Below are 27,340 nucleotides of genomic sequence, written 5' to 3'. Positions count from 1 at the left end.
CAAAACTAGGGATTTCTTGGATAATTGAGGTAAAACAGTAATTCTGCTCATAGATTATGCATGTATGAACTACACGTCGACACATCCAGTCCAAAGCAGGAAGTAAAAAAAAATACTTAGTCGCCAAAGTTCCGGAGCATATCTTTAACACACAAATTAATTTGTCCAAATACTTATGACACCTTGAAATGGGGGGACTAGAAAGATCAAATCCAAGTTTATTGGTCGCATACACAGTTTAGCAGATGTTATCGCAGGTACATCGAAATGCTTGTGTTACTGGCTCCTAACAGTGCTGTAAAAAATGTCAAGCAAGTACACAAATAAGAACAAATTTGAAACAAGAAATCACAAATGACAGGATGAATCCAGTTAACAACCCAAATAACACTAATCAGTAATCCAAATTCAATCTGTGTATATAAACCAATATATATATATATATATATATATATATACACACACACACTAAGAATATGTAGAGCAGTAGATTTATTACAGTGAACTATGTCAAGAAATCAGTTGATAAATACAGGCGGTGTGCAAAACAGTGTAGCAAAAATGCAACGCACAGTAGTAGATCTATTAGAATGAGCAATGTGAAGAATACAGTATATGAACACACAGGGTGAAAACAGTATAAAAGAAATGGTCCAGTGTTTAATGTCTCTATATACATGGGACAGCAGCGTTGGCTGTGTGTGTGTGTATGTATATCAGTGGTGGTCTGTGCCATTTAAGATGAGGGAAGAATTATAATTGTATTTTTTTATGTGCGAGCATGTCATTATTTCTATTACAGCATATTGGATGACTAATTCATATTCCATTCACCTAGTTCAATGTGACAGCGATAGGTTTAGGCTACAACATGATTCTCAATTTTCCCCTATACCCATCATGAGGTTGCTACAACCTAGCCTATGAATGTAAGTTTACAAAGTAGGCGCACGGGTCAAGAGAAATTAGAGTAATCAAGGTGACAGACCTTGACACATTCAATACCGCTTTGCACACTCTTGCCTGCATCTAGCTGATCTAGGATGTGATCATTAGTCCAACAGTTGCAAAATAGTTTATATTGAACAAATTCAGGTATGTTTATTCCCACTTTGTTCAGTTTGCTTCAGTCTTAGAATTTTTTTTAAACAGAATTGTCGGAATAGACCTGATCACACGCAAACAGTTCATTTTCATAGCCGCCACATACAAACAGCACGAACCCTTTTATTATCATCATCATCATCTCGCATCTACGCACGCTCCTCCTCTCACCTTCACATGTGGACATCAGCGATCACAACCAGGCAAAGCGTCATATCATAATTGAAGTCAATGTACCCAGAGGACAGAAAGTAGTTGTCCTCAGGCTACACCATTGTTGTTGCGGCTTCTGTAGACCTTCAGTGCAAAACAGTGTGTGTATATAAATCATTGCATGACGTGAACATATTTAGTATAGTTTTATCTAAAGAGGATAACCTCTAATGTCTCTATTTGAAAAAGAATACATTCACTAAGGATGGTCCTCCTCTGAGGAGGCTCCACTGGTATGTATGTGTATATATGTGAGTATGGTGACTATGTGTATGGAGGTGTGTGAGCTTTCTTTGTCTCTTACTTACTCCAGGAGTACTACTTACTACTCCAACTACAGGAGATGGTTGTTGGCTGATCGTCTGATAGCCTTAAAGATACAAGCTGTTTTTCAGTACAGAGCCAAGTTTTAGCTTCACTATCCAAATAAATACACAGGGGAATCTTGTTGGACATTTTAATAAATATGATTTCCTTCAAATTCTTTATTTCAAAGGGGGCAAAACTGGCTTTGTGATGCAGGGTTGCCCTAAAGGGGAGAATTGTAACTAAGAATGTTGGCAATGAGAAAGCAGGCTTAGATAAAGAGATATTTGTGAAGTACACTGGAAACAAATAGTTTTTGAATAATCAGGTTAGGTCACTCATTAAGCACAAGCTTCCAAATGAGAGTGAACCAATTCATTCTTCATCATGAGGTTTCTAAACAATCACGTAATAGAACTTCCTTTGAAAGGATATGAAACCGGTGTTTGGGAGGGGCTGCTACATTCATAAGCAGGAGGGTAGTGCATTAAATCACAGCAGCATGTTCACTGTGACTCCCTTCTCAAGGATGCAACAGGAGACTAAAGCAAATCAGAAGACTTGGTACTGAAAAAGAAAACAAAAAAATACAGTTAAGACAACCCCAGAAAATAAATTTTACATTTATTTCCACACATTCTCTGTGTGGATGGGTGGACCTGTGGAACATAAAACGGGATAAATCTGTTGGACTTTGACACATACAATATATATTGAAAAGTATGTGGACCCCCCTTCAAATTAGAGGATTTGGCTATTTCAGCCACACCCGTTGCGGACAGGTGTATAAAATCGAGCACACAATCATGCAATCTCCATAGACAAACATTGGTAGTACAATGTCCTTACTGAAGAGCTCAGTGATGCACACCCATCAAAATAAAAACATTTAGCATTTCACTGCTAAATCATACTCAATCACATCACCCATATTTTTTTATTCCATCTTATTTTAATACAAAGCGAGGTCCATACAGAAATGGCTTGTTGAGATCGGTGTGGAAGAACTTGACTGGCCTGCACAGAGCCCTGACTTCAACCCCATCGAACACCTTTGGGATGAATTGGAACGCCGACTTCTTATTAAAGAAAATTAAATAAAAACGGTGAGCTCAGAAGTCCATCTTCTTACCGTGGCCAAGGGTGCTACAACTCTCTGTCTTCAGAGTTACTAGTGGCCACATTTCCTGAGTATCCAACTCGAGAGCTGTAACACAAAAGTCGAGCACTGGTCACCATGTCTGTATTTCTGGGTGACCAGGAGGCCAACCCTAGCGTGGAACTCAGACGTGTTTTGTGCAGACAAGCCACTCCTTGCCACATGTCCTATGCCAAACGGTTTGCTATATGGCACAGAGTGGTAAGGAGTAGAATGTTATGGATACCAGACTAGGCCAAACCCATTGGTCTCATCAATCTGCCACCCTTGCCTGCCATGTGTGTGACAACCCCTCTGGACCTCTTCAACGACAGACACACCAACTAGCTCAATGTTTAAGAACACTAGAAGACTTCTGGGACAAAATGGCCATTGCGTTTACTTTGCAGCTCCACTACTGTGGCTGGTGTGTGTATATTGATGTTAAACACCAGAAAGCTTTGCAAATATAAAGCATGCAGCATTTAGCTGAAGCAGCATAGGTGGCTATAACAGCAGCAAGAACTCAAAAGAACACACGAAACTGAACAACAGTTGTTTTAGTGAGCGCAAAGAAAAGAGGGAGGAGCCATGACAGGAAACAAGCCTTGAATTGGATGTTAGTTAATGAAATAAGAATTTCTTACCGTGCTTTATATTTGTAGATTATAAATACTATAATAGAACCAACGACTAGAAAGAAAAAGGAGACGTTTATAAGGTATTATTTTGTTTAACATATGAAGTACTTCATTTTTACTTGTATAGATTTTAAAACCACAACATTCCTTCTCCTTACTGTGAACCACATTAATAAATAATGGGATGACAACAGAAAGGGGTATTGTTATAGGTTTGTATACCAGTAACAATAGAAATGTATTACAAATAGCTTAATGTCTGTCCTGCAAGAAAAGGCTTGAACAGAATACTACCTAGGTAATAAAAATACATTGGTGAGCATATGCTAGAAAATAAATGATCGAGTCAACATTGTTGCACGATGACTAGATTTTAAAATGTTCCAACATAAAACCAAAAATACTGCTTATCCCGTTCGTCTTCATAAGATGGAATATAATACAATTCTTGGAACTTGTTTTGGAGAAGATGGTATGACTTGATTTAACAGGTCACCATGTTGCACTGTTACTGTCATTATCCATTGCAACTTACCAAGTACACCTAGGACACTCCCTAATATGATCCAAGTGTGGTCTGTAAGAGAAACAAACAAACGAGGGAAGGAAGATGCCATCATGAATTTGCAGTGAAGATGAATCATCACTAAATAGCCTAAACACTGCTTGAACCATCAAAGAGATCATACACTGTTGTAACATGTACGGATGAGAGCTAACTGTTGTAACATGTACGGATGAGAGCTAACTGTTGTAACATGTACGGATGAGAGCTAACTGTTGTAACATGTACGGATGAGAGCTAACTGTTGTAACATGTACGGATGAGAGCTAACTGTTGTAACATGTACAGATGAGAGCTAACTGTTGTAACATGTACGGATGAGAGCTAACTGTTGTAACATGTACGGATGAGAGCTAACTGTTGTAACATGTACGGATGAGAGCTAACTGTTGTAACATGTACGGATGAGAGCTAACTGTTGTAACATGTACGGATGAGAGCTAACTGTTGTAACATGTACAGATGAGAGCTAACTGTTGTAACATGTACGGATGAGAGCTAACTGTTGTAACATGTACGGATGAGAGCTAACTGTTGTAACATGTACGGATGAGAGCTAACTGTTGTAACATGTACGGATGAGAGCTAACTGTTGTAACATCATATGTTACAACAGTTAGCTCTCATCCGTACATGTTGTACAGTGTATGATGTTACAACAGTTAGCTCTCATCCGTACATGTTGTACAGTGTATACACATGTACGGATGAGAGCTAACTGTTGTAACATGTACGGATGAGAGCTAACTGTTGTAACATCATACACTGTACAACATGTACGGATGAGAGCTAACTGTTGTAACATCAATAGGTAAAAACTGGGTGACCGCTTACTTTTGGCATCAGGGGGACCAGGTAGGCGATCTGTAACACAAAGAAGAGATATTAAGGTTTGCGCACACACACACACACACACAAATACTTTATTTGAATCCAACAATCAAATGTACAAAAAAAAGGATCCAAACACTTCAAAAGGTCCCTGTATGCATGGCACTCAAGGGTACAGGAAAAGCACCTCCTCCTCCAAACTGCTGGGCTTCCCACGACAGCTGAAACAGAGCAGTACCTAGCCAACTGCTTTGCCCTAGTTTTCAGGCTCGCAATCTGGAGGCTATGCACTGCAAGCCTGTGTACGTGGCAGAGACTGCCAAATATCAACGCCACCAGCTTTCACCTACACCCATTTCCATTCATGTTGCGACAGTTGAGGTTCATACTCAGAAGTACGGCCAGGTATCCCCGCCCACTACATGGACTGGGGATGGGTCGTGAATGCTCCATTGATGCTGGTAGACTCGGCCATTGAGTAGAACTTGTTTGAAAGCTGATTTTAGTGTTGTAACAAGCAAAAAAAAAAAATGTCCATCCAACCTTTACTGCATTAACGGTGGCAGTTGTTATGCTAGTAAATAATCATGTTTTACCACAGAGCTGCAGCACTCATGTCTAGTCCTGGCGAGCACGCACACACAGTCTTGCACAGCCAACCTTGTGGGGATATACAATTCAGTCCCATTCAAAATCCTATTTTCCCCAACCTGTACCCTGTACCCTTAACCCTATCTCCTAATCCTAATCCTAACCCTAAACCACCTACAAATAGCATTTGACCTTTTGGGAACCAACTGTCCCCAGTTGGTCAAAACATTTTTGGTTTACTATTCTTGTGGGGACTTCTGGTCCACACACACAGAAGAATGGCCTAACTGAAGAGCTCAGTGACCTTCAACGTGGCACAGTCATAGGATGCCACCTTTCCAACAAAGCAGTTCGTCAAATCTCTGCCCTGATAGAGCTGCCCCATTCAACTGTAAGTGCTGTTATTGTGAAGTGGGAACGTCTAGGAGCAACAACACGCAAAGTGGTAGGCCACACAAGCTCACAGAACGGGACCTCCGAGTGCTGAAGCGTGTAAAACCATCTATCCTCGGTTGCAACACTCACTACCGAGTTCCAAACTGCCACTGGAAGCAACGTCAGCACAATAATTGTTTGTCGGGAGCTTCATGAACTGGGTTTCCATGGCCAAGCAGCCGCTCACAAGCCTAAAATCGACAAGCATCGGCTGGATTTGTGTAAAGCTCACCGCCATTGAACTCTGGAGAAGTGGAAACGCGTTCTCTGGAGTGTTGAATCACACTTTACCACCTGCCAGTCCAACAGACAAATTTGGGTTTGGTGGATGCCAGGAGAACGCTGGTTGAGAGAATGCCAAGAGTGTGCCAAGCTGTCATCAAAAATATTTGTTTAACACTTTTTTGGTTACTACATGATTCCATGTGTTATTTCATAGTTTTGATACCTTCCCTATTATTCTACAATATAGAAAATAATAAAGAACCCTGGAATGAGTAGGTATGTCCAAACTTTAGACTGGTACTGTATACATGGAAGGCGGGAAAGCCACTAATGAGGACATCTTTCACTAAGTTAGTTCTCAGCGTCAGACAATATTGTACTTCTAGTGTTATGACAAGTTTGTGTGTGTGTGTGTGTGTGTGTGTGACAGAGAGAGGCTGGGAATTGTCAACAACCTCACGATACGATATTGCAATACTTAGGTGGCGATACGATATGTATTGCGATTCTCAAGATTCCATACGTCTTGCGATTAGATACTGTGATTTTATTACGATTCAATGTCCCAAACATATTGCAGAGGGACGCCAGAGCCATGAGAAAACGAATGTTGATCAGTCAAATCAAAGTGCTGAAAACAAATTTGCTCCCATTTAAAAAGATGGAAAACAAGCTATGAAGGAGTTTTCGTGCAGGTTCAGCCAACTAGTGCAAAAATATTATTGCGATTTTGTCAAAAGGGAGTGTTTCTACATTCATGTGGATGCTACCATGACTACGGAAAATCCTGAATGAATCGTGAATAATGACGAGTGAAACAATTAAGACGCACAGTGCTAACCTCCCGTTATTGTATCATTCTTCACAATTCATTCAGGATTATCCATATAATCAAGGTAGCATCCACATTAATGTAAACGTGTTTAAAAACATATTCTTGGCCTCCCGGGTGGCGTAGTGGTTAAGGGCGCTGTACTGCAGCGCCAGCTGTGCCATCAGAGACTGAGTTCGCGCCCAGGCTCTGTCGTAACCGGCCGCGACCGGGAGGTCCGTGGGGCGACGCACAATTGGCCTAGCGTCGTCCGGGTTAGGGAGGGCTTGGCCGGTAGGGATGTCCTTGTCTCATCGCGCACCAGGGATACCCGTGGCGGGCCGGGCGCAGTGCGCGCTAACCAAAGTTGCCAGGTGCACGGTGTTTCCTCCGACACATTGGTGCGGCTGGCTTCCGGGTTGGATGCGCGCCGTGTTAAGAAGCAGCGCGGCTTGTGTATCGGAGGACGCATGACTTTCAACCGTCGTCTCTCCCGAGCCCGTACAGGAGTTGTAGCGATGAGACAACAATTGGATACCACGAAATTGGGGAGAAAAAGGGGTAAAACTAAAAAAACATTCTTATTTATAATAAAAGTGACTCCGAAATGACACAATACATTATTTACCATTCATTTCTATGACATTGTATCATTTCAAATCCAAAACAACAAAAATGTTCACTATCCCAATACTTTTGTAGCTCACTGATTGTGCCAAGCAGTATCAAAATGGACTGTACCTTGGTTTGTGGTTTTCTTTGAAGCAGTGGTAGTAGCTGTTGTGGTAGTAGCAGTGGTAGTAGTGGTAGTAGTAGTAGTAGTAGTAGTAGTAGGGGGCTTTGTTGTCGTCGGAAGGGCTATAAAGGCATGCAATGCAATTAGGCCAATAACTATTCTTGTCCAGTCTGTCACATCAATGTACTGTTGTTATCCCTCCACATACCATATTGTCATATCAAAATATTCTCTATATGTTTATATGATATCAATTCAATTCAGAAAGTCAGTTTGCTGACACATTGGTCATCTGGCACTAAATACCAAATGACGCACAAAATATCTGATCCAAAATACAGGATAAAGTATGTTAAGTAACACACTGAAACAAGTCTTACCTTTGCATGTGGGAGTAGGAGCTGACCAGCCTTCTATTTCACATGTCAGACTGGCCTCTCCAATCATCTTATATCCATCGTTGCACTTATACGTCACAAAAGACTTGTGCTTGTAGGGGGGCAGACGACCTTCAATCCTAACGCCATTCTCAACAACAGGAGCAGGACATGAAACCACTGCAGATGTAAACAAAAGAGATGTTTATTCTCTATGGTTGTGAAGTAAAGGTGGCCCAAGTCTCTTATTTGTTGGTTTTAGGCTACTTGAAGCAATATAAACACCATGTTGTTATAACCACCTATTTATGTATATCATGCAACTAATCTTTTCAATAAAATAGGCTATATTTTTTTAACTAATTTCCCCTGGGCTCAATGCTGCATCATGGTTTTAAGTGTATAGTACACATTAGGGCAGGGCTGCACATAACTCTTCCTGGAGATCTACTGTCCAGTAGGTCTTCAGTCCAACCCTAATTTAGCATATCTGATTCAGCTAGTTAAGATCTTGTTGCGCAGCTAAGAAGTAGAATCGGGTGTGTTAAATTAGGGTTGGACTGAAAACCCACAGGACTGTAGAGCTCCAGGAAGAGGGTTGGGCAGCCCTGCATTAGGGTGTCCACTGTTCAGACCGCTCCTTAGGCTGTCTCATATACATCTGTATTATCAGGCTAGATACTGTGATATTTCTAATCTTTTTTTAAATCTTTTTTATTTATTTATTTTTAACACCTTTATTTAATCTTTATAAAACTAGGCTAACTAATAACACATTCTTATTTTCAATGACGGCCTAGGAATGGTGGGTTAATCTTATCAGTGTGAACAGGTTCATACGAACAGTTCTATGTCTTGTCAACAACAATAATTATGACTGTTTAAAACAGAAGGGGGGAAAAAGGCAAGCTTTCAACGTACTTTTACACTCCGGTGGAGCTGGCTGGAATTCTCCTTCCTTTTCACAGACTATGGATTTAGTTCCAACCAGAGTGAATTCCTTCTCACAGCTATATTCCACAACACTTCTATAGTGGTACACTTCATCAGGTGGGATAACAAGTCCACCGTTGACAATGGTGGGGGGCTTTCCACACTTCACCACTGCAGAGTAGAACACAACAGCAGTTATGAACAGTTTTGATCTTGGCACAAGCATAGAACTGTTTCAAGATATTGTTATTTTCACTTGACTAACCTTCACATACAGGAACTCTGCCATCCCAGCCTTCGACCATACAGTTCCTTACACCGCTGCCCACAAGCAAATAGCTGAAAAAGAGAAAGATTAGACAGTATTTGGAGTATTGCTTTAAGGATAACAAGGGTTACAACAGAGACGGCTCTGACCTTAAGCAAGATAGTAAAGGAAGATCATAGGATAAACATTAAACATTTCCTTCAGCTTTTAGGGAGGGGAAGTTTGATTAGGGCCAATCTGGAAATCATAAAATCAGGCCTACAAATGGACAGTTGGCATGTTAAAGAACTCAGTTCAGCCCATGAAGACAGACTCATCATGGACATTGCCAATAAGGGCTTCCAGCATTTTAAAATAGCCAACTGGGTGGGGATTCCTATGAGTTGGGAGCCCAGTGAAGAAGAATAAAAATGGACAACTTTAAAACGTAGTGGTCACAGATGCTATAATGGCACAGATACAAAGATGAGTGCTCTCTCTATGGTTCAGCCCTATGAGAGACACAGAGAGAGAGAGAGACACAGAGACAGAGAGAGAGAGATATGAGGCAAATAGCCTTGCACTGACCCAGTGTCACAGAAAGCAACAGCCCTGGCGCCAAACAGAACCCCTGAGAGATTATATCGGCCGTTCATCACTTCTCCTGGTGAGCCACACGACCTTACTGAAACAACCATAAAGAAAAAGAGTCATGTACGGAACAAATGTAGGCTAGCCTGACCTGTTTTGTGCCAACATTCCACTCCTTGCCACTCTGTGTCATATGCCAAACATGACATGGAGTGGCAAGGAGTGGAATGTTGAAAGAAAACAGGTCCAGATTCCAGGTTAGCCTACTTTTTCAGTGAGTTTTATGAATGGGCAATGAATATATCAAGTTGTGAGTGGGTGGGTAAAAACTGTTTAGTGAAAAGCATGAGCTGGTGCATACCCAAAAGAGTTAGGAGGTGCGGACTAACGGCGAGTAAACTATAGGCTATAAAAATAAATAAAATAGTTGCACACTGTATACACAAGCTCCCAGCAATATATTGGGTAAACCGACATTTCTAGATCACTGTGCCTTCTTCAGGGTAATATCATGAATGCTTGAACAGGTTATATAAACAGCCAGTGCAATTAATGCAACCAATGACTAGTGAGGGGTATGTCATAGTAATTAGGGTGCTGAGGATGAAAAAGTTACTGTTAAAAGACAATAGTTTACAACATGTTAAATATAGTAGGCTATTGTTTTCATCATATTACAACATGATTAGATATTGTACATAGTATTAACATGAAAATGCATTTTACTATTTCATATATAGATTTAATTGTTTCCAATTAATTTAATCTTAGTCACATGCAATCCTTTGGTTCAAACGCAATGCATAATAAGCATCTCTACCAGGGAACATCTTGGGTGCACGCTGATAAGCTGTGGAAAGAATACGTTCATTTAGCAGACCTGGTCATAAAAAAAGGGGGACTTGTTTATTAAAAAGGGCCCGAGGTCCAAGTCAACATTCAGACCACTAGTATTTTTTGTATAGGAGATCCAGTAGGCCTTTCCTCTGTAGTAGTAGGGTCTCAATGTTATCTCCTCTCCTTGGTAGGGGAACATGCTCGATACCTCTTTTGTATTTGAGGGAAGAAATAGGATGGTTAGCTCAAACAAAGTGAGCGGCTACTGGGTAGTCAGTGTTCTTGCACCTGATTGAGCTGCGGTGTTCAGCTATGCGTTGTTTACCCTGAAGAAGGCACAGTGATACTGAAACATTGGTGGTTTACCCAATAAATTACTGGGAGCTTATATAGAGTGGGCGACTATTTATTTTTAGAACTAAAAACATTTACAGGAATATGGCCTAACTTTTTAGCACAATAAAAAATAAAATTATTGGAATTACATTCGCATGTCAGTGTCACTGTACTCCACACGCCAGCAGTACAGATGACTGATCGAGACCCTCCAGCACTGGCATATCCAGTTGAACACTCAAAACTTGCTTTTGTTCCATCTCCAAATGTCTCTTGAGTTGATGTAAAAACCATGTTTGACCCTTCTAACAGTATGGGTTTGGAGCACTCTTGACCTGAAAACAAAGGAGACAAAATTGAATGACCAAGGTGGACAAATACTGGAGACAACACCTTCAAAACCCACATTGTCTCATGTCAGATGGGGTCATTCTAACCCGACACGCAGTTGCCAGGAGCCATGTGTCTAACTAAACGTGGAACTCATGGTGCTTTCAAGACAACTCATACACTCGAAGGGTTAACATTTACGTACGTGTTTTGCGTAGAGCTTCCTTCCTATTGGTTGATTATTCCAAGTAGGAAGCTCTGAGCTCATTTTTTTACAGTGGGTTTCCAAGTCAAAAATGTTGAGATTTTGCTCATTTTCCAAACACTAGTTCTTAGTTTTGAAAATCACGCAGATATAACACACTGGTTACCAGAGACGGAAGTGGAAGCGAGACACCCCACTGTTTTTTTCTGGTTCAATTAAAGGCAAATGAACTAAGTAGATCAGACTCAGTTACTATTGCATTGGTGTCTATAGGAGACCCACCCCGTTAAGTAGACCAGAATTTCTCTCTTTGCTGGCTCCTACAGAAAGACATGCTTGATCAGCTCCTCTTGCCCCAGCTAGCAGCCTTGTGCTAGCTTGTTTGAATGGCCATTACGGTAGCTAGTTTGCCAGCTTGTTGATGAAGTTGTATGCCACTAAAGATACGGGACTGTTCTTAGAAATCATCATGCATCTGACTGACAACTGGCACTGTCTCACTGCTTTGTAACGTTTGGCCAACGCGATGACGTCGCAGCTAGAACCGTTATCTGTGCTGCAGAATTCGGCACACTAATCAGAAAATTAACTATAACGAAAACTAATTTGTGTTATTTGATAGAATTTCAGTACACTATCAGTGCAGACGGCTGTCACGCAATCTGACGTGAGACAATGATTCAAACCATAGACGGTATAAGCAAAGACAGTATGAAGATATCCAGGCTGCATCACAACTGGCCGGGATTGGGAGTTCCATAAGGCGGCGCACAATTGGCCCAGCGTCGTCCGTCATTGTAAATTGTTAACTGACTTGCCTAGTTAAATAAAAAGGTTAAAAAAAAATTTAAAAAATTAAGCAATGTCATGGCAACGTTAGCTAGCATCGCTCACGCGAAGAAACGCCTCGTCAGGTCTACCAGTGCAGGCCGTCAAATGAAAAGGCACTGCTATTCCATATAAAGTTGTTCTTAACAAAAATTTTACGTGTCAGTGTCACTTTCACACGGTTGTAGTTAATGACAGGCTCAGCTATATAAAAGACATTGGCTTGAATCTAGGTTGCCTTTCGAATGTTTCACTTCAGACTTGCCAAATTTCTAACCCGGTCGAGAAGGGCGTAATTGCGGCTCGTAAGTAAGGGCGTTCCTGCATGTGGGCATCTCTGTACGGAACTCCTCCTTATGCTTCTATTGGGGGTGCTCCAGTACATAACGTTGGATGCCAACCACTGATAAACCCTGCAGAAGAAGCTAGCTAGGACACCAGTAGACACCGGCTGTGTCTGAATACCCATATTTGCGTCCTAAAATAGGCCACTTGATTATGCGAAAGAAGAAAGTTTAATTTTATTAAAAAATATATATTTTATATTCTTCAAAGTAGCCACTCTTTGCCTTGATGACAGCTTTGCACCCACTTGGCATCCTCTCAACAAGCTTCACCTGGAATGCTTTTCCAACAGTCTTGAAGGAGTTCCCACATATGCTGAGCACTTGTTGGCTGCTTTTCCTTCACTCTGCAGTCCAACTCATCCCAAACCATCTCCATTGGGTTGAGGCCAGGTCATCTGATACGGTCTCCATCACTCTCCTTGGTCAAAAGGTCAAATAACCCTTATACGGCCAGGAGGTGTGTTGTGGGTCATTGTCCTGTTGGTGTCCTTTAACAGTGGTTTCTTTGCAGCAATTCGACCATGAAGGACTGATTCACGCAGTCTCCTCTGAACAGTTGATGTTCAGATGTGTCTGTTACTTGAACTCTGAAGCATTTATTTGGGCTGCAATTTGAGGCTGGTAACTAATGAACTTAACCTCTGTAGCAGAGGTAACTCTGGGTCTTCCTTTCCTGTGGCGGTCCTCATGAGAGCCAGTTTCATCATAGCAATTGATGGTTTTTACGACTGCACTTGAAGAAACTTTCAAAGTTCTTGACATTTTGCAGATGGACTGACCTTAATGTTTTAAAGTAATGATGGACTGTCATTTCTCTTTGCTTATCGGAGCTGTTCTTGCCATAACATGGACTTGGTCTTTTAGCAAATAGGGCCATCTTCTGTATACCACCCCTACCTTGTCACAACACAACTGATTGGCTCAAATGCATTAAGAAAATACATTTCACAAAATGAACAAGACACACCTGTTAATTGAAATGCATTTCAGGTGACTACCCCATGAAGCTGGTTGAGAGAATGCCAAGAGTGTGCAAAGCTGTCATCAAGGCAAAGGGTGGCTATTTGAAGAATATAAAATATATTTTTATTTAAAACATTTGGTTACATGATTCCATATGTGTTATTTCATAGTTTTGATGTCTTCACTATTAATTTACAATGTGGAAAATAATACAAATAAAGAAAAACCATTGAATGGGTAGGTGTTCTAAAACTTGACTGGTACTGTACACCTAAAATAACATTGCAGGACTGTGGTTGGGTTCGGGACCAGTTCTTGTGGTAGCGTGTGGGAGTCGGACAGAAAGCCAGGAGTGAAACTGGGCTGACATTCTGCACATTTTCTCATCAATGAAACATCTGATCAATACATTTTTATGTTACCAAAACTATAATCAGTTACGAACACAATGTACTAAGTTTCATAGACTTTGCCAAAGTTGACATTGTTTAGAAATAGTGCAAGGTTAAATTGAGTTTGTGCACAGATGCAGGATGGACAACAATCTCTGCAGCACTCCACCAATCAGGCATTTATGGTAGTGGCCAGACGGAAGCCACTCCTCAGTAAAAGTCCATGGAGAATAAGAACGCCACCCAGCTGCCCACTGCACTGAGGATAGGAAACACTGTCACCACCGATAAATCCACTATAATTGAGAATTTCAATAAGCATTTTTCTACGGCTGGCCATGCTTTCCACCTGGCTACCCCTACCCCGGTCAACAGCACTGCACAGCCCACAGCAACTCGCCCAAGCCTTCCCCATTTATCCTTCTCCCAAATCCAGTCAGCTGATGTTCTAAAAGAGCTGCAAAATCTGGACCCCTACAAATCAGCCGGGCTAAACAATCTGGACACTTTCTTTCTAAAATTATCTGCCGAAATTGTTGCAACCCCTATTACTAGCCTGTTCAACCTCTCCTGTCGTCTGAGATTCCCAAAGATTAGAAAGCAGCTGTGGTCATCCCCCTCTTCAAAGGGGGGACTCTTGACCCAAACTGCTACAGACCTATATCTATTCTACCCTGCCTTTCCAAGGTCTTCAAAAGCCAAGTCAACAAACAGATTACCTACCATTTTGAATCCCACCATACCTTCTCCGCTATGCAATCTGGTTTCAGAGATGGTCATGGGTGCACCTCAGCCACGCTCAAGGTTCCTCAACGATATCTTAACCGCCATAGATAAGAAACAATACTGTGCAGCCGTATTCATTGATCTGGCCAAGGCTTTCGACTCTGTCAATCACCACATCCTCATCGGCAGACTCGATAGCCTTGGTTTCTCAAATGATTGCCTCGCCTGGTTCACCAACTACTTCTCTGATAGAGTTCAGTGTGTCAAATCAGAGGGCCTGTTGTCCAGGCCTCTGGCAGTCTCTATTGGACCGACTTCTCTGTAAACATAAGGGATTTTTTTTTTTATCAATAATGACCAATTATGTATACATTTCAATCAGGACTGACTAATCAGAATACTATTATGTTACTGTATAGATGTATGAATTTTCTTTGATTCCTAGTACTGAATATCATGTGTGTAATTGTAATCAAGAATTAGAACAATGACTGTCTGTTCCTTGGTAGAAACTAATGAACTTATCGTCAGACATTGCTAGAATGCTTATCTACACAGGAAGACCTTGGCTTGGTCATAAATTATCTAAATTGGTGGGAGACGATGTAGGAAGGCTTAAGAACTATACTGCCATTGTACCGCAGTGGCAGAGAGATGGGACAGTTCGAAACCTAATGATGTCATTTTCAGTTTATAACCGGTTGTAAAATGTATCATGTTTAGTACTCTCGAGAATAAACGCTAGTGCTTGATTTTGAGACTGGTCTCCGCCCATTTTATGCAAATAAGTTTCTTACAAATCCTTAGAAATGGGCTGAGTATTAATTTAATTGGGTATTAAACATATAGGAATTTAATTTCTCTAACAACAATGATGTCGCTCTTGCTGCTGATCCACCTCTACGCAGACGATACCATTCTGTATATTATCCTTCTTTGGACACTGTTAACAAACCACCAAACGAGCTTCAATGCCATACAACACTCATTCCATGGCCTCCAATTGCTCTTAAATACAAGTCAAACTAAATACATGCTCTTCAACCGATCGCTGCCTGCATCTGCCCGCCCGTCCAACATCACTACTCTGGACGGTTCTGACTTAGAATATGTGGACAACTACAAAAACCTAGGTGCCTGGTTAGACTGTAAGCTCTCCTTCCAGACTCACATCAAACATCTCCAATCCAAAGTTAAATCTAGAATTGGCTTCCTATTTCGCAACAAAGCATTCTTCACTCATGCTGCCAAACACACCCTTCTAAAACTGACCAGTCTACCAATCCTTGACTTCGGCGATGTCATTTACAAAATAGCCTCCAATACCCTACTCAATAAATTGGATGCAGTCTATCACAGTGCCATCCGTTTTGTCACCAAAGCCCCATATACTACCCACCACTGCGACCTGTATGGTCTCGTTGGCTGGCCCTCGCTTCATACTCGTCGCCAAACCTACTGGCTCCAGGTCATCTACAAGACCCTGCTAGGTAAAGCCACCCCTTATCTCAGCTCGCTGGTCACCGTGGCAGCACCCACCTGTAGCACGTGCTCCAGCAGGTATATCTCTCTGGTCACCCCCCAAAACCAATTCTTCCTTTGGCCAGCTCTCTTTCCAGTTCTCTGCTGCCAATGACTGGAACGAACTACAAAAATCTCTGAAACTGGAAACACTTATCTCCCTCACTAGCTTTACGCACCATTTGTGAGAGCAGCTCACAGATTACTGCACATAGCTCATCTATAATTTTGCACAAACAACTACCTCTCCCCCTACTGTATTTATTTATTTAGCTCCTTTGCACCCCATTATTTCCACTGCAAATCTACCATTCCAGTGTTTTACTTGCTATATTGTATTTACTTCGCCACCATGGCCTTTTTTTTGCCTTTACCTCCCTTCTCACCTCATTTGCTCACATTGTATACAGACTTATTTTTCTACTGTATGTTTGATTTACTCCATGTGTAACTCTGTTGTTGTATGTCGAACTGTTTTGCTTCATCTTGGCAGGTCGCAATTGTACATGAGAACTTGTTCTCAACTTGCCTACCTGGTTAAAGGTTAAATATTTTTTTTTATATATATTTTTTTTATTGTAAATACGAGTTTTTTTCTTAACTGACTTGCGTAGTTAAAGGTTAAATATATATTTTTAAATACATTATGGGGTACTGTGTGTAGATTGGGGGGGGGGGGGGGGGGGGGTAATGGGGATTTGCACTGTTTGTGTATTCTACTTGAACACAGCGTCCCCACATTTCCCACTCCAAATAGCCTGAAGCCACAGGCTTCTTTTCACACAGAGGTAAAGTTGGTTTTATAAATTGCACATTCGGACATTCAACGGATCTTCTCCAAAAGCCATTTGAAAATCAATAACTAATTCACCGTTTGTCACAAAATCAAACCAGATATGACATTCTATAAATGTCTAGCATAGTTTTACATTTTTTTTGTAGAAATTCCAGTTGACTTGATAGAAATACATAACTATGGCATCTATAAAATGCCATTTAAAACAGTATAAATCAATAGCGTTTTCACTGACATAATCAAACTAGGTATGATTTATTCTATAAATGTCTAGTGTACTTTTACAACCTTTGCTTAGAGTAGAAATTCCAGTTTTGATAAATACATAAAATCTCAAATATTGCATTTAAAGACAGAAAAAATATCAATAACTAATTCAGTGATTTCACAGAAATGTGAAAATATGCACATTCTGTGGCAGTCCGCCAATAGCGTCGAATAGTCCCCGCGATATGCAACTGTTCAGGGAAGTCAGGAACCAATACACGCAGTCAGTGAGGAAAGCAAAGGCTAGCTTTTTCAAGCAGAAATTCACATCCTGTAACTCTAACTGCAAAAAGTTTTGGGACACTAAAGTCCATGGAGAACAAGAGCAACTCCTCCCAGCTGCCCACTGCACTGAGGCTAGGTAACACGGCCACAACTGATAAATCCATGATAATCGAAAATTTCAATAAGCATTTCTCAACGGCTGGCCATGCCTTCCTCCTGGCTACTCCAACCCCGGCGAACAGGTTTTCTGAGTTACAAAAGACCATCAGACTGTGCTGTCATTTTGCACATTCTACAGTTCTAACAAACAGTAACATAATACCTGAATACTTCTCTGCATGCTTTAGTGTCTAGCAAGCCAAGACCACGGGACTTGGTGTATGTAGGTGCAATTTATTATCGTGAATAGGGTGGTGAACCTAGTAAAGTGGCGAGTCTACATATCACAGACAACTCCTTTTGAGCAGTGTCTGTCTGTTATACATTTGATCAATGGGTATAATGGTAAATCTGATCCCCAAGGGCTCACTTGGATATTTAGAGTTGGAGGTAAAGAAAAAAATATAAAACTAGGACATTAAAAAGCTGGCAGAATTATTTCATCCACATAAAGTATGTCTTTTAAAAGTATAAATACCTTTCTAAGACCACTGTCTTTCTGGATGTTTTAAAAGGTTTGCAAATAGTTATTTCTGCAAGGAATGTGAATTGAAAGGGATACCCACTAGTATAATGGGTATAAATGTATGGTAGTTGCACACCTCCCTGCTGAATTATGTAGTGCTGATTTGGGCCAGTAGATTTATTTTTTGGGTCAGTTTGCGCTGTTCTGTGAGGGAGTAGTACACGGTGTGTACGAGATCTTCAGTTTCTTGGCAATTTCTCGCATGGAATAGCCTTCATTTCTCAGAACAAGAATAGACTGACGAGTTTCAGAAGAAGTGCTTCGTTTCTGGCCATTTTGAGCCTGTAATCGAACCCACAAACGCTGACGCTCCAGATACTAGTCTAAAGGCCAGTTTTATTGCTTCTTTAAAATCAGAACAGTTTAACTGTGCTAACATAATTGCAAAGGGTTTTCTCATGATCAATGAGCCTTTTAAAATGGTAAACTCGGGTTAGCTAACAACATGCCATTGGAACACAGGAGTGATGGTTGCTGATAATGGGCCTCTGTACACCTATGTAGACATTCCATTAAAACTCAGCTTTATCCAGCTACAATAGTCATTTACAACATTAACAATGTCTACACTGTATTACTGATCAATTTGATGTTATTTTAAGGGACAATGTTTTTGCTTTTCTTTCACAAACAAGGACATTTCTAAGTGACCCCAAATCTAATTTGACTTAAGATGCACATTTTATGCCAGGCCCCTTCTAATAGGGTATAACAGACTTCTTAGAACTTTGACCACATGCCCTCTAGACGGACTACATGCCCTCTATCAAAAACTGAAATGTTTACACAAAACAAAGGTTGTAAAAGTATGCTAAACCTTTATAGAATAAATCATACATAGTTTGATGTTTGTGACAAACGGTGAATTAGTTAATGTTTTATACAGCTTTAAATTGCATTTTAAAGATTTACATTTCCAACAGATCAAAACTGGAATTTGTATTCAAAACAGGTTGTAAAAAGTCATTTATAGAATAAACCATGTCTATTTTTATGTTTGTGACAATCAATGAATTAGTTATTGATTTTTACAATTTTAAATGGCTTTTGGCTAATGTATGTTGAATGTCCGAATATAAAACGAACTTTACCTCGGGTCTTTTCATTGGCTCTATTTCCCTGCATGGAAGCATTGCAAACCATCGGTTGGGATTTTTGACCTGGCTTCATGTACTCCTCCTGAACAACACTGCAGCCTATCGGTATGTTGTGCTATTTCTGTATAACAAAAATAATCGATGACGACCAAGGTGACGATTTTACAATGGGGGTCAATATGAAATTAATGTTGGTATTCCCCAACTATTCTCAAACCCTGGTCTATATGAAAAGCGTTCCCGGAAGTCTCGGAGTGTTGCGCCCCTGGGTTTAGAAACTATGTGGTACACGCTTCAAACCAATGGATGAAAACATGCAGTCATAGAAATAGAGTTCTGCTTGTAGATGACCCTACCTTGAACAGTGAGAACCATGAGGGCAAGGTGGACCATCCATATTGTCAAGAACCAACAGACGTCTTTAGAGGGCTGCATGATGTCTTCGTTTCCTGTAACGAGCAGCAGCACACAATCTCCTGAATTGGTTTGCTTGATAATCTGTACTGTAAAGTTTGATCCCCTCTTATACGGATGAATTTCTCAATATCCACTTGACGTAATCACACTGTGTTCACAATAAAATACAGGCACAACTAAGTTAGCTAGCTGGTACTGGAGACTGCGAGCTAGCTAGCATGGCTAATTAACGTTAGCTAGCTACTGTGTTTGCGTACATCGCATTTTCTTCTATAACAATGTCCAATAATGATCAGTTATAGTATTAGGAAAACTCATAGTCTTACCTTATTGTACAAGTAGTCTAGCTACGACTTCTTCAACTGACAGCTCTGTCTGCCTGTTTCGCAACAGCAAATGAACGTTTATTTCGCGAATTTCCTGGTTGGCGGCGGTTTTGTAGCTCGTGAGAATAGTGGAATTTGCGGTTGGCCTTCAAAATAAAAGTTCCCCATGTAAACTAATCCAAAGAGTGGAATAATGCCATATTTTGACTAAAACATGCTAAACAGGGTTGTAATGGTGTTACATAACTTAAAAATAAAATACAATTATGATTTATATTTACAATAAATATAAACAGTCGAAATCCACTGTGGATATATTAGATCAGGGGCCTCAATTTGTCTATCACTGTGTGTCGCCAATTGATGTGATAACCATCTTGAGGGATGACAGAAATACTTTCCCCGAAACCTTCTCAATTAAACGTTGACTACAAAGTAGGCTTACATGGCAGAAGTAGTGTATATCATGAGTAAGTATGTTATTTTTTATATATTATTTGTCATTTGCTAATTTAGCCATTAAATGAGCAATGGTTCTGTACTACTGCTGCTATCAACACATTAGATAGCACATTCCTCACTAGCTAGATTCCCAATTAAAGGGGAATTATACAATATATATATATATATATATATATATATATATATATATATATATATATATATATATATATATATATATATTTCATCCCCCCCATCCCTGAAAAAGGTATTCAGATTTAAGCATTGACATGGATCCTCTGAGTTGGTTTAACCATTATTCTACCAGGTATATTGCCAGAAAATATAGTGCACGACTTTCTATTGTACACTAAGTACCTGGGGAAGAGTTACAGGGAAGAGAATAATGTGCCTATTTGAAAGCTAGTTTTGTAGCTCACAACATGTAAAAAAAAATATCTTTAAGTATCTCATTCTAGAAAAGTTTGGAGACCGCTGTATTAGACAGACTGGACTTCATAATTGCTGCATAATTGCATTGGGAGCATACATATGCACCGTTACTCAATTTCCAGTGGTGGAAAAAGTACCCAACTATCATACTCGAGTAAAAGTAAAGATACCTTAATAGAAAATGTCTCAAATAAGAGTAACCCAGTAAAATTATACTTGAGTAAAAGTGTAAGGTTTAAAAAATAAATAAAAATATGTCTATGTTTGCTTCAGATTTGGTCCAGTCTGGACCAGCCTTGATTTGGCCCAAACATAGATACCTATAAATGACATATTTTCAACTTTCATTGAGAAATTAACATTTACCTGATTTCAATGTCCGGAAAATACATATTTTCACCTTTCATTCAGAACCTAAATCGAACTTCAACGTCTGGAAAAATACATATTTTAGACGTCTTTTCAGCGTAATTTTTTCTGCTTACTGGGACTATTCTAGTAGGCAGTGGCGGATTTAGGAACAGGCGACGTGGGCACAGGGCGACCGCACAATTTATTTTGTAATGGTGACATTTGCGTGATTTGTTTTCTATCGCTCATTTGCACGTCACGTCAATGATATCATGTCACCGTGTGGGACTGTGGGTCAATTAACCTTGTCGGAGTGGGCGCCCTGATTCTAGTTTTTGAGCTAGGCAGGCTACTGCCTGGGATGGTCTCCCATTCAGAAGTATGAGATGGGGAGGGGGGCTGGGGTAGGTTGACCTCAGGTCTCCCCACTGGAAGCCCGAGTCAGGGGGAGCGGGGGAATCTATCAAATAGCGCACCTCTAACTTTGTTCAGTACTAATGCAATTAGTAAAATTAGTCACACTACGAAATGCTACCAAACAAACCACAATTCATTCATAATACTGTGAATATTAGTTTCACAGACATATTGTTGCATTTTTTTCTGGTGTGTGCAAAATCGTTAAGAATAATATAAAACCAGTTTGCACACCACCAAGGTGAATTGGTTTAGTCTTGACTTGGTTGACAGTGTTGGGGGATGGGTAATGTATTGATGCTCGAGTGCCAAATCAACACAAATGAATAAGAAAAGGTCTAAGCCATCAGGTACCCAGTTTAGGAAAAAGAGGAAAGAAGAAAAGGAGAAACGTGCAAAAGATATGCAGCTATGTCATCTCTTTATGAGTATAATATTATGGATGTAATGAAATGGGCTAGTATAACACTTATGTGTGTTAGCCTATGTTGCTATTATACTATTACACATAGGGCCACAGTATTCCGTTTTCTGTCCAACATGCTACATAACATTGGATATAATTTCACCGTTTCATCACGATAATGCGTGTAGCCTGCAGCAAAACGATTACAACCTAACTAGCACAATATTGTTTTGGTTAACTTTTATTGAGGTGACAAAGGTTTTCTGTGATTTGTATTGACTCGCACACTGAACGACACACCGAATGACGACTTTCGGTGTATTGATGTGGCATTTCGCTTAGTCTCTATCTCAGTATTTCCCAACCTACGTTTTTGTGGGTATGTATATGGTTGTCCTTGTTCGGAAGAGTCTTTCAGTGATGTTCCGAATCAGCTGATTCGTTGCTAAATATACGAACTGACACAGTAAATCTCTGGTAGGTAGAAACTATGAAAGATAACACATTTTCGCGCTTGATGACAAAAGTGAGTGAAAAACAGACCATAAAAAAATATGTGCCTTGAGAAGTTCTGATATTAGTGCTTGTTGGTAAACAACACCACCAGGCAAGTTTGTGGGGACGCCCCTCCTACGTAGTGGGGCGGTGGCTGCATGAATGCCTGACTTTGTGACTCACTATGAGCAGACGAATACACAGGAAGTCGAGACTTTCCAATGAAAATATGTCAAATGAAAAGGTGCTCGTTCTAGCTTGTGGTTTGGATAATGTTTATAACGTTTATGACAAACGCAGTGGTAGGAAAAGTACCCAATTTCATACTTGAGTAAAAGTAAAGATACCTTAATAGAAAATGACTCAAGTTAAAGTGAGTCACCCAGTAAAATCCTACTTGAGTAAAAGTGTAAAAGTATTTGGTTTTAAATATATATATATAATAAGTATCAAAAGTAAATGTAATTGCTAAAATATACAAAAGTATCAAAAATAAAAGTATAAATAATTTCAAATTCCTTGAAATGGCACCATTTTATAGTTTCACGGATAGCCAGGGGAACGCTCTCACCCTCAGAGAGAATTTATAAATTAAACATGTGTTTAGTGAGTCTGCCAGATAAGAGGCAGTAGGGATGTTCTCTTGATAAGTGTGTGAATTATACCATTTTCAAAATGTAAGGAGTACTTTTGGGTTTCAGAGAAAATGTATGGACTACATCACTTTCATTAGGAATGTATTAAAGTAAAAGTATAAAGTTGTCAAAAATATAAATAGTAAAGTACAGATACCTAAAAAAAAAACTACTTAAGTAGTACTTTCAAGTATTTTTACTTAAGTACTTTACATCACTGCAAAAATGTAATGTTGTTAATATAGTAGTGACTATATTCCGTGGGAGATTCAGGGTGAAATTCCCTTTTAAAACCAAGATATGGTCGCTATGCAGGGTGTCTCCCCAAATAAGAGGGGCGTTGCACTACCTTGTCGGCTTGGCTGCGCCACTATGTAAAGATTTCAGAGTAAGTTACACAGATACTTAGTAATGATAGAGTAACTACACAATATATAAAAAATAATGTGGACACCCCTTCAAATTAGTGGATTTGGCTACTTCAGCCACACCTGTTGCTGACCGGTGTATAAAATTGCCATGCAATCTCCACAGACAAACATTGTCAGTAGAATTGCCTTACTGAAGAGCTCACAGAACGGGACCGCCGAGTGCTGAAGCACGTAGCGCTTCTGGAAGCAACGTCAGCACAATAACTGTTTGTTGGGGACTTCATGAAATGGTTTTCCATGGCCGAGCAGCCACTCACAAGCCTAAGATCACCGATGCCAAGCATCATCTGGAATGGTGTAAAGATTGCCACCATTGAATTCTGGAGCGTTGGAAACATGTTCTCTGGAGTAATGAATCACACTTCACCATCTGGCAGTCCGACGGATGAATCTGGGTTTGGCGGATGCCAGGAGAACGCTACCTGCTCCAATGCATAGTGGCAACTGTAAAATTTGGTGGAGGAGGAATAATGGTCTGGGGCTGTTTTTCATGGTTCGGGCTAGGCCTCTTAAGTCTACGGCATACAATTACATTCTAGACAATACTGTGCTACCAACTTTGTGACAAGAGTTTGGGGAAGGCCCTTTCCTGGTTCAGCATGACAATGCCCCCGTGCACAAAGCGAGGTCCATACAGATGTGGCTTGTCGAGACCGGTGTGGAAGAACTTCTGTTCTTGGCCTCCCGAGTGGCGTAGCGGTCTAAGGCACTGCGTCTCAGTGCAAGTGCTTTTGTTCTCCGAGTTATAAATGCAAGCAGAGCAGAAACTGGCTACTCTTTGGTTGTGATCTAGCTGGCAAGGTAACTGCTGTTTGACAACAACAAACAAGTGTATTCCCAGTGCTGAGCTAGTAGTGTAACTGACATGTTACATTAGCTAATATTTAATCCCCTCTTGACTTAGGTGAATGACCTGCAGTGGCGATTCTTGCTTGTATGGCTCCCTGGGCGAATCCCGCCACCCCCCTTTAGCCGCCCCCAACAAAAAAAGCACCATTCTGCACTAACTGTAATTTTTATTCCGACATTTGGAGCAACACAAATAAATAATCATAACATTTAAAACTATATAAATATATACAAAAATAAGACTCATAAATATAAAAAAGAAGTAACAAAGACAAATAGAAACAAATTGTAGTATACAAATACAAATAAAAAAGATAATCAAATTATTACCCTATTGCTAACAAAAACACACAAATAAAACTAAATTGCACAAATCCTATATCACACAAATAGAATAACACACTTATAAAGAAGAGAACCTGATTATTACACTATTGCACTTCAAACAAAAAACACACAAACTAAATAATAAAGGTGAAATAAAAATAAAATAAATAAATAGGAAGACCTGGAAGACACTGTTGATGATGATGAATGGATAAAGATATGTTAGAATGCCCAGTCGTGTTCATAGAATCAGACATAAATGACTCCATACTATATGCCAGTGAAACTGAATATCATACACACAGAAATGTAATTATTCTGTTGGAAGTGTAAAACACAAAAGGGGACATATTTTCATATGTTGTGGTCTTGTGATGGCTGGCTAAATTATGTCAAAGAGTATGTTCTTCTATCTCAGTATGTGTACAGATTCTCCCTGTTTTTGTTTGCTTGGAAATGTTGATACTGGAGACTTATCAGAAGAAACTGTGTAACCTAGCATTTATAGCGGCTAAGAAATGCATTGCCATTCATTGGAACGTTGGCTATCCTCCCACTGTCACGCCCTGATCTGTTTCACCTGTCTTGGTGATTGTCTCCACCAACCTCCAGGTGTCTCCTGTTTCCCCCATTAATCCCCAGTGTATTTCCTGTCTCTCTGTGCCAGTTTGTCTTGCCAAGTCAACCAGTGTTTCTTCTAGCTCCTAGTTTTCCCATTCTGTTTTTTCCTAGCCCTCCTGGTTTTGAACCTTGCCTGTCCTGTTGCCATATCCACCTGCCTGACCACTCTGCCTGTTCTGACCTCGAGCCTGCCTATCCCCTTGTACTGTATGGACTCGGAGCTGTTCACTGAACCCCTGCCTGTCCTGACCTTGAGCCTGCCTATCGCCTGATACTGTTTGGACTCTGACCTGGTTTATAAACTCTCGCCTGTCCCCGACCTGCCTTTTGCCTACCCCCTTTTGGTGTAATAAATATCGGAGCTCAACCATCTGCCTCCTGTGTCTGCATTTGGGTCTCGCCTTGTGCCGTTACACCCACAATGGATGGAAGAAATGTCAAGTTATGTATCACTAGATTGTACTTATTACAAGACTAAGGGTATACTGTGGAACTTTCATAAGGTCTGGATGCCATATGGAATACAGTCGACAAAAGGAGTCTGTATTGAAAACATGCCCACGTCATGGGAGATACCTATTAGGCAATCCCTAGCTGCTGTGCTGCTCAGTCCTAGTCTTGGGGGTCTGCCGTACTGTTGGTTGACACTCTGGTCTTGGCCTTACACACCTGAAACCAACATTGAATGTTGGTTTGGTGTGTTGGGTTGGTGCGCTGCGTTGGTGTGTTGGGTTGGTGCGCTGCGTTGGTGTGTTGGGTTGGTGCGCTGCAGGGACGTAGACCCTTAGGGGCAGGACAATGGGACCCAGCTACATTGTGTGCAAGCAAAACATATATGAATTATATGGAGGGTGTACTGTTTCTGTGTGTTAATGTGTATGTGTTTTTTTATTAAAAAAACTTTTTTTCCAAACCTTTCCTTGAGAAAAAAAGAAAAAGATAAAAGGAAGTTGTGTTGGGGCGTGCAGTCGGCTCGGGCTGGTTTAATAAAGAATCTTTATACTTCATTTGTAAGAGTTGTTCATTTGTTAAGCTATTGGTTAAAGGTGCAACACAATATTGGTTAGTTAATTATCATTGATCTAGTTCGGTCTTAACACTTAAACATAATGATATCTTACCTAGTTTTGGCATTTTTGCTTACTTTATGTTCTAAATAGAGACTGTGAAAGGGCCATGGGTCATATTTAGATTGTGTAGAAATGCAGGAAATGAGCTTCACATGCCCCCAAAACTGGGAGGTACCCCAGACCCACCCAAGTTACGTCCCCCTCACTTCTTAAACCAAAGTTGCGCCCCTGAAAATATCCATCTACTCTCATACCATTTGTTGATCACACATTCTCAACCGAAGCTCTCAGATGGGCAGCATGTACCAGACAGCACAAAGAAGCGGGAGAAATATTATTAGCGGTATTTTGACATCCATAAGTGAGAGAAGTGCTTTGATAAAGCAACCTATGGATTACAGAATAAAGTTAGGAATTTTCATGCGAGACAGGAGTCAGGAATGTGTGTTTCAGTGAGATTGGGACTGAATAGGAAAATAGCCTATAGGGTCCAGGACAGGAGAAAATATAATTTCCCCTCATGCCTCTCGGAATTGTGAACAGATCATGGCTGTGACAGCGATGCCTATGTAATGAATTGGGCATAGGCCTATCAAATTGGTAACTGTCTGAAGACACAATGAAAGCTCAAAGAGGCACACATTATTTTACAGGTTATAGTGGTTTTCTCTAGGGTTAATTAACTGCATTCAAATCGCAATGTTAATTGTAAGTGTGCTTTGAATTTATGCTGTGTATTTTTGCATTAGTGTGACTAAAAAAAGGTTGTAATTTCCTAGGTCTTATCAACAACAATAAAAAA

General features: G+C 40.3%; 1 protein-coding gene and 1 long non-coding RNA gene across 4 annotated transcripts; one reads left to right on the top strand and one right to left on the bottom strand.

Annotated features, from left to right (window-relative positions):
* Window positions 1-195: 195 nt before the first annotated feature.
* c4bp (C4b-binding protein alpha chain) lies at window positions 196-20,200 on the bottom strand. Of its 3 annotated transcripts, XM_021564396.2 has the most exons (13): window positions 20,043-20,200; window positions 19,656-19,748; window positions 11,067-11,252; window positions 9,742-9,838; window positions 9,172-9,245; window positions 8,895-9,077; window positions 7,977-8,153; window positions 7,602-7,718; window positions 4,802-4,831; window positions 3,938-3,979; window positions 3,409-3,454; window positions 2,756-2,830; window positions 196-2,190 (listed from the first exon to the last, which is right to left on the bottom strand). In XM_021564396.2, exons 2-12 carry the CDS (start codon window positions 19,732-19,734, stop codon window positions 2,770-2,772), a joined length of 1,092 nt encoding a protein of 363 aa, XP_021420071.2. In that variant the 5' UTR covers window positions 19,735-19,748; window positions 20,043-20,200; the 3' UTR covers window positions 196-2,190; window positions 2,756-2,769.
* Window positions 20,201-20,468: 268 nt separating this feature from the next.
* LOC118939541 lies at window positions 20,469-26,475 on the top strand. The gene is made up of 2 exons (XR_005036532.1): window positions 20,469-20,512; window positions 25,580-26,475. It is a non-coding gene; the product is annotated as an uncharacterized LOC118939541 (long non-coding RNA).
* The last annotated feature ends 865 nt before the right edge of the window (window positions 26,476-27,340 follow it).

This window comes from Oncorhynchus mykiss, chromosome 16 (genome assembly GCF_013265735.2).
Source record: "Oncorhynchus mykiss isolate Arlee chromosome 16, USDA_OmykA_1.1, whole genome shotgun sequence".
NCBI classification, from domain to species: domain Eukaryota; kingdom Metazoa; phylum Chordata; class Actinopteri; order Salmoniformes; family Salmonidae; genus Oncorhynchus; species Oncorhynchus mykiss.
The sequence above is the reverse complement of the archived record's forward strand: the minus strand, read 5'-3'. Positions and strand labels throughout refer to the sequence as shown.